Here is a 10,751-nt window from a genome sequence, read left to right as displayed (position 1 = left end):
CTAGTTATCCTCATACATCTTCATCAAACTGGCCTTGATATGCGTAATCTGGCTATTCAGCACCCGCTCCTTATCCACCAGCGCCGCAATCCGCTCATGCAGCCGCGCAATCTTGGCGTTCTTCTCCTTGACAGCCGCACGAGCCGAGTCCCGGCCCATGGCAATCCCCTTGGTGCGCCGAGCAGACGTCACGAGAAGTTTGCGGACGGACTCCAGAACAGAGGGCGCAACGGACTGCGTCTGCAAAAGGCCCATGACTTTCTCAGTAACGTCGTCGTCGTGACTGCCACCATGGTCGTCATCCTCGTTCAACTGAGTCGCCGTCATGATGGACGAAGGATACGTGGGGAGATTCTCCATGCTGCTCGGGGGCGACGTCTGCGAGGAGCTCTCGCCCTGCGACGACTGAGAGCCCCTGACGTGAGACGCCCTGCTGGGCGTAGGCGGGAACGGCTCCGGCTCCTCAAACGACACCGTTTTCGTGCGCTTGGCAGTGCTGCCGCCCTGTGCCTGGGGGAAGAGCGTCCGGGCGACGGGTTTGGACGAGGTTCCGAGAATATCCTCCTCCGCCCCCGCAGCGGCGCTGTTCTGTGCATGGGGGAAGAGCGTGCGAGCCACAGGCTTGGACGAACTGGCGAGCATCTCCTCTTCGCAGTCTGGAGGAGCGCCGTGGATGTTGTACGCATGTTCACGGAGGAACCTCTCGACGCTCCGATCCGTCATGGCGGCAAGCTGCCGCTCGTCATCGGAATCCAGCTCGTCGTCGTCATCGTCAAATGCGTCGTCAAACTTGCGCTTCAAGCCACCGCTCGTCCCGGGAGTAAGAGGCTCATAGCCCCCGTCCCCAGCATCAACGGCCTTCCCCTTCCCCTTGTCCCTCCCCGCCGAGCTCCCGGCCTCCAGCTGCGACGAACTCATGACCGTCTCACGCCCCACACCCTCCGCCCCGTCATCGTCACCCCCGTAAGCCCCGTCTTCCGTCTGCGAAAGGCCGGGATCGCTGCGCCGCCTGCCGAGGACCTGGAAGCCATTGTCCGTGAGCCGCGTCTGCGTCAGGGAGGGCCCCGCCTTGGACGGGGTGGCGGCATCGGGTGCCTCGCCGGAGAGGCTGATCTCGCGGAGCCTCGCCTCCTCGAAGAAGAGGAAGAAGCCGCAGCCTTCGTTGGGAGGGAGGCGGCAGACCCAGAAGCCTTTGCCCTTGTTAGGGGTGTTGCTGGTGACGTTGCGCGCGACGGCTCTTGCGCGGGGCGAACAGTTGCCTACGAGTTAAGAGATGAGTATGACACTTGAGTCCAGTGCTGCTTTTTTGGGCAATGTAGGAGGTGTGGGAGTGAAGTGAGGGCGGTGTGCCGAAGGGATCATGGAGGGTAAGGTAGAATGACAGGTAGAGGAACATACACCACCACTCATTTCTGTACCAGAGCCCCTTGAGCCTCCGCTTCTCAGAGGACGGCGTCCCTGGGTAGGCATTTTGGTAGCGATTGCCCGAGGGCGTCGCCGTCGTTGCCATAGCGCTGTTCAAGGGCAAAGGATGATGAGAAACAAGTAGCCGACCATCAGTTTTCAGCTCCAACTCGGACGCCTGATAAGGTAGGGCTGAGCTGTGTCCAAGAGCTGTGTCTCCGCAGCACGCAGCGCAAGAAGATGCGCCGCAAGAACCAAGAAAAAAGTGAAATCGACAAGATCGCTGAACAAATAAACAGACAGGTAGTGAAGATGGGCAGTAGTAGTAGTAGCAGGTTAAGGTACGACAAGCATTTATGACAGGCAGGCAGTTCAAGCCTCCGCGTGGGACGTTGGAAGAGCTCGAGAGTGAGGTTAATTAGCGTTTCGACCTAAACGCGGGAGGTTGGCAATTTGACAGCTCTGCAGCTACCATAGGTATGTACTAGAGCCATAGCTGCCGCTGAGGGGGGGCCACTCATAGCGCTTTGATAGTGGTGCTTCTGTGTGTGACAGCTTGGGCCATTAATCGTACTGCCTTTTCGACTGACGATGTTATCTTACCTTACCGTTGATTACAGAGATGCCTTGGGAATCTGTATGTACCTACCTGTGCTTCATCGACCACAACTCAATCTACCTACTATACTATTGCCTGATCATCACGCGTTCCTGACATCAAATACAGAGTACAACAACAACAAGAACAACCTAGACAGTGCCTGTTGAGCTTTGGAAGGGGGAGGGCTGAACGCGCAAAGCGCTTCGCACACCACCATGATTCGACACCCATGCGCAGGAGCTGAACATCCTTCAACCCACCCTGCGCCAACCAGATCGTGGGCTTAATTCGCCGGGGGAGGGGGGAAGGCTGCTGGCTGTCTCGATGGGCGATTCTGCCTTGTCGGCTTTATTTTTTCCTGTGCCGTCTTTCTATTCTTGTGTAACTGTTGCGAGAGAGGGGGGGAAAACTGTCTCGTGTTCTAGTACTTGGCTATAGGTTACATTTTCTTGCCTTGCTTGAAGTTGAAGCACACTAGGGAAAATTGCTCCCTGTAACAGATGATTTCCTAGTAGACAAGACAGCAGCGATTGCGCTTATTAAGAATGTTCTGCGGAATACCTGTGTGGAGAATTTGATGAGGAGAAAGTCACCTCACATCTATAGCCAGCCATGAATGTAATAATGTAAAAGACAGGCCATTGAGTGGCCTCGATATTGTACAAGAATCCCACACTCATTTCTACCTGCTCTTCATCCCAATCTATATACGAAAGACGAGCGCCGTCTTGAGTTCCCTCTCCCAGCCATAAACACCAATCCATTTCTAAGATTTCCATCATCAACACCCCCCCTGCGACAAAGCCCCTCACTTCCCCTCCCCCTCTTCTTCACATCCCAGCCCCATCATGTAAACCCCTTTGTTAATATACAAAGGTGATAAAAACCGTCTAAGCAGAAGACAGCTTCTCCGTCAGAAGCTTGTTCGTCGTCTTGAACACATCCTCGGGAGCAGGCGTGGCATCCACCTTGATGACCTTGCCCTGGCTCTCGTAGTAGTTGACAACGGGCATGCTTGTCTCGACAAACGTGCGGAAGCGCTTGCGGATGCTCTCGGCATTGTCGTCCGTCCGGCCGCTCGTCTTGCCGCGCTCCAGCAGGCGCTCCTCCATCACCTTTTCGGGGCAGTCGAAGAAGAGGACCAGCTTGGCGGGGCAGACGGCCTCCTCAAACTTGTGCGCCTGGTCCATCTTGCGCGGGAAGCCGTCGATCAGGAAGCGGCCCTTGGTCGTGCCCTTTTGGCGGAGGGCCTCGCTCATGGCGTTCTCGAGCAGCTTGATCGTCACCTCCATGGGCACAATCAGGCCGTCCTTGATGTAGTCCTTGATCAGCTGGCCGAACTGGGATCCCGGCCGGTTCTGCTCCTCGCGCAGGAGGTCGCCGGCCGAGAGATGCGTGAAGCCCTGCTCGGCAACCAGACGAGCGCACTGCGTGCCCTTGCCGGCACCGGGGCCGCCGAGCACGAAGACGACGGTCACATCAGCAGGGTCGAAGACGGGCTTGCTCTGAGAAAGCTGCGCGGCGGGCGCGGGGACTTCGGTCGTGGGAGGCATGTCTTTGTCTTCATGAGAGGCACAGGAGAAAGAGCAAAAAGTTCGTTAGCAAGAATGCTCAAAAATCGATCCCATCAATGTGTGCGTAGTTGTGTCTTCTGTCTCCGGGAACCAGCCCGTTCGCTCATGAACCTAGGTACCATTACTCACTTTTGACTCGAGTGTTTGCCAGCTGGATATAAGCCGCCGTACCCAATCCGATCAGCGCGAGAAACGGCCAAAACTTGATGCGATCGCCGCCACCGCCGCTGCGAGGCTGTTCCGACGAGTAGAAGCGCTGTTGACGGAGGACGCGAGGGCTGCAGAGCGGTGACGAGCACGATGTTGCGCGTGTGGAGACGGACTTGCCCAAGGTGCGGTTGGCGAGGCGCAACGAGGTCGACATGCGGGAGGCCATTGGTTCGTTGCCCGAGTGAGGGGAAAAGCAAGGCTGTCCTTGTGTTTCTGATTTGCCGGCGAGGAGGTTGGTCGGATCAATCGGGGGTAGGACCAAAGGGAGTTTGTCCTGGTGGGCTGATTGCCAGCAGCTGCCGAGTCGAAAAGGGTGGGATTGAAAGCCTGCGTAATATGATCTAGAGAATTAAAGGCGCAAGTGGTGTCTTGTAAACAGAGAGCAGCTATGAAAAGAGTGAAAGAATGGAAGAAAGAGAGGGGAGAAGCGGAAAAGCCAATTGAACCTTCGGCAGAAAGGAAGACGGCTGTGAATATGGATTACAATGCCCGAGAGGAACAGCAGAGACGTCTATGCAGCTGGACGGAATCGAGGCATCGTCGACTTGGCCCCTCCAAAATGCGAGGACGCGACATCACGTGATGCGCTCAGGGGGAAATGGGCTCTACTATCATCAACTCCTTATTACATATCAGCATATTAAACACAATGAATCAATAAGCTCGCATTGATCATTTGCCATGGCGACGCCGATCTTGACATTCGTTCCGACAAAGCAGGATCCTCCAGTGTCCAAGGCCATCTGGACATCCAATCCATCATATCTGGAACAGACTGGTGGTCAGCCTGTTGCTTATCCTCGCAGAACCGTCTAATCACCTATAGCAAAGCACTTCTCCCAACCCCCTAAAGCACTGGCATCTTCTCTTTTCAAGTGTTTTTCTTTCCTCGGATTCTATGTTACCGATAGCTTTTCCCCCTCCTAGACTCGTAAAAACTAGGAAAGTCTAACAAAAACATCATATGCTAAACCGGCTACGCCATTCGCAATATCCTCCGGCTCGTGATATCGGATTCCCAGCGATGTAACTATTAACACAAACGATCAAATATCTCCCTCCCATGCCAGAACTTTTCCAGTCCTTTTGGAATTTTTGTCTTTCTCTTTAGTTGTAAACCGTCCCCTCTTTTGAAAAAGCCCTGGCCGTGTCTCGTGGTTCGATTCAGGCTCCCCCCCTCAACAGCCTAGTCGTCGTTATCTGTCCTCTCGCGCTGCTGCTGTCTCCGTCGTCCGCCCTCGTGGCCCCCAGCGTTGGCGTTGGCCAGCTTGCGCTCCAGCTCCTGAGCCTCGCGCAGCTTGGCGGCCTTTGCGTTGGCCTGCTCCTGCTGCAAAACGCCGAGCACGTTCTGCAGAGTTGATCGCCAGTGGTCGACGCGGGTGGCCAGCTCCTGGTACTGCTTCTGTCCGAAGACGCGGTAGGTGACCTTGTGGACAAGGAACATTTGGCGCTGCTGTGACAGCTTGCCCTCGACGAGGCCGGCTCGGATGACATCAATGGCCCAAATCTCAATATCCTCCTGGGGGATCTGAAGCGCCTTGGTAATCTTGGCGTACTCGACCTCGCGGCTGGGGGTGGCGGCGGCCAGGCTGGCAAAAGTCAGGAGCCTCATCTTGCGGTGCAGCTTCTCGCCGTCCAGCTTCTGCTCCTCGATCCAGCCCTTGTGCTCGTCGTTGAAGTCGTTGTAGTCCTCGAGGTCCTGCTCGGCAAAGATGTCGAGCAGCTGGGAGTACACGGGGTGGGAGTCGCTGAGGGCCTGCACGCTGGGGATGGCGCGAAGGTCCTGGAAGAGGTAGTGGGTGTTGGAGGCAATGGCCATCTTGAGGGCGCGGAGAGACAGCCTCTGGGCGTCTTCGGAGGAAATTTCCTCGCCGTCGAAAGTTCGGAGCGCCTTGAGGATGAACTCGTAGGCAGTGCTAAAGGACAATATATGTCAGCATACCATGACTTTCACCCATTGTCACAGAACAAAGAACATGAAAGCCTGCTGTGACAGTCACGAGGTTCTTACTTTTCTTCGCCAGACTCGAGGGCGACCTCAGCCACGTCCTCGTAAATCTTCCTCGCCATTGCGGCATCCGTTCCCCATGACTCGATCCATTCCGGCAGCTTGTCCAGGTAGCCCCGCAGGCCGTCAAACATGCCATGGGCCTTGAGGAACTTGAGGATCTGCTGGAAGACTCGCGCCCGGACGGGGTCGTTGGGCTCGAGCAGGTTGAAGACGGTGACGAGCGCGTTGAGCGCCAGGCCGGCGCCGTGGACGGGCGAGCCAATGAGCGGCTTGGACAGGTTGGCGCACAGCGTGGGCAGCAGCTTCTTGGGGTCCGACGACTGCATGGCGAGGTGGATCATCAGGTTCGACGCCGCGGTGAACTCCTTCTCCGGAACGGTGCTGAGGGCGCTCGACGCCGCGACCAGCTTTGACAGCACCTCCTCCTTGTCCGCCTCCTTATCGCCGCTCAGCAGCTGCTTCGCCTCCTCGGCCTTGAGGTAGTCGGCCATCTCGCGCGCGAGATCCTCGAATGAGCCATCGACGAATAGCAGCTGCGGCTGCGGCTCGGTGGATGTGACGCCCGGCATTTTGGCTCGATTTTTCTCGGTTTTCTTCGTTTCGTTACAGTTTTCGGCCTCGTTCCTCCAGATTGTCCGTCCAAGATGCCCGGAAAAAAAAACTCGTCGAAATCGTTACCCGCAAGTCCGCTTTTTATTATTTCTCGCTTCGACTCGAACTCCGTCCCGCTCTCGGCTGACTTGAAACCAAAGACGCTGTGAAAACCTCGGGCCTTTCTGGTGATCCTGCGATCGACTGCTGGGACTGTCGGTTCCGGGTCGAAGAGGCAACAAGCGGGGGCGTGGATGCAGGGCCGTTTGGGCGTGGCAGAGGAACCGCAAAATGTGAAGTTGAGCGGTTGGCGTTGGCAGGGTCGGCGCCTGAATAGCCCTGTGGTGGGGTCCCGCCGCCTTTGCTCCCTCCTTTCTCTGTGGTCAATCTCGAATCGGCCAGATGCCCACCCCGCCGATTTTTCTGCCGCCCTCAAAGTGTGGGAGCTAAGCGAGGGCGGTGACGCTGCGCTGGTGCCGGCCATGTGACTCGGCACGTGCGGCTTCGAAGAGATGATGATGATGAAGATGGGCTTATGTAACCCCGGCTTCTTATTTCAGAAACGTTGATGACATGCCTTCTGTTTACATAAATTCACAGCGAGTCAAATGTCACAACCAGCGAATGTCGTTATTGTGATTTCATTGATCGCTATTATAGGTGCCAAGAGCCTCAAAGGCGCAACTCCTTATCCTGGCCCAAATGGCCAGAGTAGACCCTTTACCAAGGCCCAGAGGAGACAGCTGGCCTCCTAACAGAGCTCCCTAAACAAGTTCATGTGTTCCGCAGATATCCCAACAAAAAGAAAAACAAACACAGCATAAAACCAGGGAACTGGAAAGCGGAAATGGCTCAAGGAGATGTAGCGACGGAAATCAGAGAGAGATGAGGAGGATGGTGATGAAAACGAAGAAAGAAAAACAAGTCCCGGGCCAAAATCTCCCATACCAAAACCGACTCGCCAATTCTATATATACATGCAAAAAAGCTCTGATGATTGACCGAGAGCAACCAAGTTGAGCGGAGGAGATGCTGGCTGTTGCCAGCTGATGAGTCGTCATATCGTTCATTTGCCGTTTGGCTGCTTGTCCGCTTCCTTCTTCTTCGCAGCAATGTCGGCAGAAGGGTAGATGCTCCCGGTGTCATCGTCAAACAGCTGTTGGTCTCCCTTGCCGCCCATTTCCATAAATTCTTCGGGCGCCCGGTGATGGGCCGGACCGGCTTCGTGGGGAACATTCGCCTTGTGTTTGTTCTTAGAAAACACTTTGATGGGGGTGCCCTTGTTGCCGCCATCGATCTCAGCAGCGATAGAGACGGAATTGACAGAAGCCAGCAATGTCCTTTCTCGAACAGGAGCTCGGCGATTGACCTCCAGGCCCCCAATGCCGTCTACAAGCCCGCCAGTGCTGTCGTTCACGGCCGGTGCGTTGGCGTTAAGCCACGGATGCTTCAGACATTGGTCGACGGTGAATCGGCGCTCCGGGTCCACGATCAACATGGAATCGATCAAGTCGACTAGGCGTAACAGTTAGCCACTTGATGCAGATATCGTAACGAAGCAAACACTAAGACCGAAAGCGATGTAGACTTACGGGCTGGATCACCGACAGAGTCCCAGTACGGTGATGGATAGTCGAAGCGTCCGCTTTTGATCTGCTGGGAGAGCGTAAAAGGAAAGTCTCGTGAGTAGAGCTCATCAGAAAATGGCGGGAAGCCGCAGAGGCAGATGTACAGCACAACGCCGAGCGACCAGATGTCGACGGCCTTGGTGTATTTTCGATGCTTTCCATCAGCCAGAATTTCAGGGGCGACGTAGCTGGGGGTCCCGCAAAGCGTCGTCGTGAACGATTCTTCCCCAATGATCTTTGCCAGTCCGAAATCGGCCAGCTTCACATGCAGATCCTGGTCCACAAGAAGGATGTTCTCTGGCTTGATATCTCGGTGCACGATGTTACGGTCATGCTAACGGGTTGAGGTGTTAGACGAAGCGCAGAGACGTAGAGAGGGGGGAGCGCTGCCAGATTGTATGGACTTACCAGATACTTGACGCCTTGGAAGAGTTGACGGAAAAGCTTTCTCGTCTCATCCTCGCTCAGTTTCTGCTTCCGAACAATGTAGTTGAACAGCTCGCCTTCAGGCGCCAGCTCGAGGACCAAGTAGACGTGGTCGCGCTCAGTAAAAGTATCCTTGAGACAGAGGACATTGGGATGGCTGACACCCATAAGGACGCCAATTTCCTGCTGCAGGCCTTCCGTCTTGGACCTGTTGTCCTTGCCGGGATGCTGTGTGAAGATCTTGACGGCGTATCGCTTGCCGGTCGACTTCTCTACGCACAGATAGACCTCTGCGAAGTGGCCCTTGCCGAGCTTGTCCAAGAGCGTGTACTGTTGTGAGAAGGCGCTCGTTTGCCGGCTCTGGGGGTATCTGAAGACGAATCTCGCTTTGCCGTGAACAGCGATCTCGTCCTGGTCCTGCAGCTCGCGACGCTGGTTGCGCCCGACGAGGGCCTCATTGACGTAGGTTCCGTTGCTGGAGACATCCTCGACAACGGCCACGGTATCCGTGCCAACGTTTTCTGCGAATATAAGGCAGTGTCGGTTGGACACGACTCCTTCGCTGACGACCACATCTATCAAGCCGTTATTAGCATCTGCCAGTCCTGCCACCGTACCAAAGCTGTGTTTTCAACGTCTCCCAATCATGTCTTACCACACTCGGGGTGACGGCCGATCAGATATCCACCAGCTGCAACACCCTTGACTTTGGTCTTTTCATATGTCTCCTCGTCCTTGACGGGCTTTGAATTCTTGCTCTCGCTCTTGCTCTGAACGGTGCCGTCCGAAAGAGCTTCAACGTCATCCGGAATGGGACATGCGACGCGTTTCTTTAGCACCAGAGGCTTGTCGCCGTATTTGGGATCGAGGGGCACCAGGTAACCCCAGACGCCCTCCTTGAGCTCGTCAACAACTTCGTCAGAGAGGGCCGGATGTCGGTCGATGAACTGGCTCAGCGGCTGGGTGTCCTGCGGCGGCGACGACAGCGCCTGGCTCTGGCCCAGCCCTTCGGGGGCCTTTCGGGGCGTCAGCTCATCGGCCGCAGCGACGGGCGGCGTCGCGGTGTGTTCCTTGGGCAGCTCGGTCGAGCCGTCGGTGGCGTTGTTTGTGACGGGAGACGGCAGGTGATGCTCGCGCGACACGGGCGTCTTGTCGGGATCGACCTGGGCCAGGCGATCGGAGCGGCGAGGCTTCTTGGTGTCGGTCTCGTCCTCGGGCAGCGAGCCCTGCAAGAGAAACAAGTCAGCGAGGCTGCCAATGGATCACGACGAAGTCAAATGGATTTGCCATCCGTCAATCGGGCGGAACGGGATTCGTTGGGCCCTTCCAAGCTGTCAAGAAGTACGGGGACCGGGGAAGTGGACGACAAACGTACGCGAGGCCGCTTCAATTGGCTCTTTTCCGTTCGGTGCGCCATGGTCCGTCCGGAGGCGCTGATCGGGAGAAGCCCCTGAATGAGTCGGCTGTCGATGGTTCCTCAGGCGAAGCGCTGACAAGGGGATTCACGAGAGTGACTGGATGGGCGATGCTGCCTACTAGTAGGTATACCTTTTCACCGTGAATAAGAAATCCAGGCGAAAGGTGCAGTGGTGGAGTTGAGGGAGGCCTGGTTCGCCGACCCAGCGGTTAGCGTCACTGGACCCGCTACGAGGTAGGTATGTATGTACGAGGTACGGCACAACCCGTCAGCACATGCTCTGGTTTTTTGGGCTTCGAATAGGTACAGGTACCGTAATACCTGCTGGGTACAAGCTGCCATGGGGCAGGATTCTGGCAAGGACGGCAGAGATGGAGGGCGAGGCACACTCTTACCGCGAATTACCTCTACCTACCTAGGTACCTATAGTTGTCGTCTACGAAGTACCTGTATCTGGCGGTGGTGCCTGGGAGGAGGCGACCATGGAAATAAATGCACCCTCGTTAGATACCTAGGTATAGGAGCATCTGGCTGGTGGACAGCTACCTGTACAGCTCCAAGAACGCACAAGCCATGAGTTCCAGCTGAGTCAGAGATCGATCCTCACACCTGCTGCTCGGTATTATGACCTGTTCCCTTTTTGGCGCCATTCACAGCTCTGTGCGTGCCCCGGCCAGCTGACTTACACCCAAGTCATGGGAGAGCAGTCCGGTGTTTTGAGCTAGCTACGCCACCAAAGAGGACAGCTCCCGTTGTCGACAGAATCTTCAGCACAACTCTCTCTCTCGTCTTCCTAATATCAATCCAAGCTCGATATGCAAACAAACAACAACAGCATTAGTAGTGATACCCAACCCTGTTACTTGACACATACAAGACCTGTCCTTGC

General features: G+C 55.9%; 4 protein-coding genes across 4 annotated transcripts; all 4 read right to left on the bottom strand.

The window, feature by feature from the left end:
- TRIREDRAFT_121065 (uncharacterized protein) lies at nucleotides 1-1,510 on the bottom strand (the record flags this gene model as incomplete). Its single annotated transcript, XM_006963688.1, has 2 exons — nucleotides 1-1,259; nucleotides 1,399-1,510. The coding sequence occupies 2 exons, from the start codon at nucleotides 1,508-1,510 to the stop codon at nucleotides 1-3; spliced, it is 1,371 nt and encodes a 456-aa protein (XP_006963750.1).
- Nucleotides 1,511-2,895: 1,385 nt separating this feature from the next.
- On the bottom strand, nucleotides 2,896-3,943 carry TRIREDRAFT_76551 (uncharacterized protein; the record flags this gene model as incomplete). The annotated part of the gene is made up of 2 exons (XM_006963687.1): nucleotides 2,896-3,566; nucleotides 3,709-3,943. The coding sequence occupies 2 exons, from the start codon at nucleotides 3,941-3,943 to the stop codon at nucleotides 2,896-2,898; spliced, it is 906 nt and encodes a 301-aa protein (XP_006963749.1).
- Nucleotides 3,944-4,719: 776 nt separating this feature from the next.
- TRIREDRAFT_46702 (uncharacterized protein) lies at nucleotides 4,720-6,585 on the bottom strand. Its single transcript, XM_006963529.1, has 2 exons — nucleotides 5,801-6,585; nucleotides 4,720-5,705 (listed from the first exon to the last, which is right to left on the bottom strand). The coding sequence occupies exons 1-2, from the start codon at nucleotides 6,367-6,369 to the stop codon at nucleotides 4,976-4,978; spliced, it is 1,299 nt and encodes a 432-aa protein (XP_006963591.1). The 5' UTR covers nucleotides 6,370-6,585; the 3' UTR covers nucleotides 4,720-4,975.
- Nucleotides 6,586-7,056: 471 nt separating this feature from the next.
- TRIREDRAFT_121061 (SMAD/FHA protein kinase) lies at nucleotides 7,057-10,026 on the bottom strand. Its single transcript, XM_006963686.1, has 5 exons — nucleotides 9,821-10,026; nucleotides 9,101-9,671; nucleotides 8,428-9,020; nucleotides 7,984-8,353; nucleotides 7,057-7,906 (listed from the first exon to the last, which is right to left on the bottom strand). Exons 1-5 carry the CDS (start codon nucleotides 9,860-9,862, stop codon nucleotides 7,458-7,460), a joined length of 2,025 nt encoding a protein of 674 aa, XP_006963748.1. The 5' UTR covers nucleotides 9,863-10,026; the 3' UTR covers nucleotides 7,057-7,457.
- Between the last annotated feature and the right edge of the window lie 725 nt (nucleotides 10,027-10,751).

This window comes from Trichoderma reesei, assembly GCF_000167675.1.
Source record: "Trichoderma reesei QM6a unplaced genomic scaffold TRIREscaffold_5, whole genome shotgun sequence".
Classification (NCBI taxonomy): Eukaryota; Fungi; Ascomycota; class Sordariomycetes; order Hypocreales; family Hypocreaceae; genus Trichoderma; species Trichoderma reesei.
Note: the sequence above shows the minus strand (reverse complement) of the source record. Positions and strands in the feature narration are given on the sequence as shown.

Coding starts and splice junctions, on each gene's coding strand:
- TRIREDRAFT_46702 (XM_006963529.1), bottom strand. CDS start 6,369: ATGCCGGGCGTCACATCCACCGAGCCGCAGCCGCAGCTGCTATTCGTC. Junction 5,706..5,800: donor CTCGAGTCTGGCGAAGAAAA/GTAAGAACCTCG, acceptor ATTGTCCTTTAG/CACTGCCTACGAGTTCATCC.
- TRIREDRAFT_121061 (XM_006963686.1), bottom strand. CDS start 9,862: ATGGCGCACCGAACGGAAAAGAGCCAATTGAAGCGGCCTCGC. Junction 9,672..9,820: donor GCCAATTGAAGCGGCCTCGC/GTACGTTTGTCG, acceptor TTTCTCTTGCAG/GGCTCGCTGCCCGAGGACGA. Junction 8,354..8,427: donor TCCAAGGCGTCAAGTATCTG/GTAAGTCCATAC, acceptor TCAACCCGTTAG/CATGACCGTAACATCGTGCA.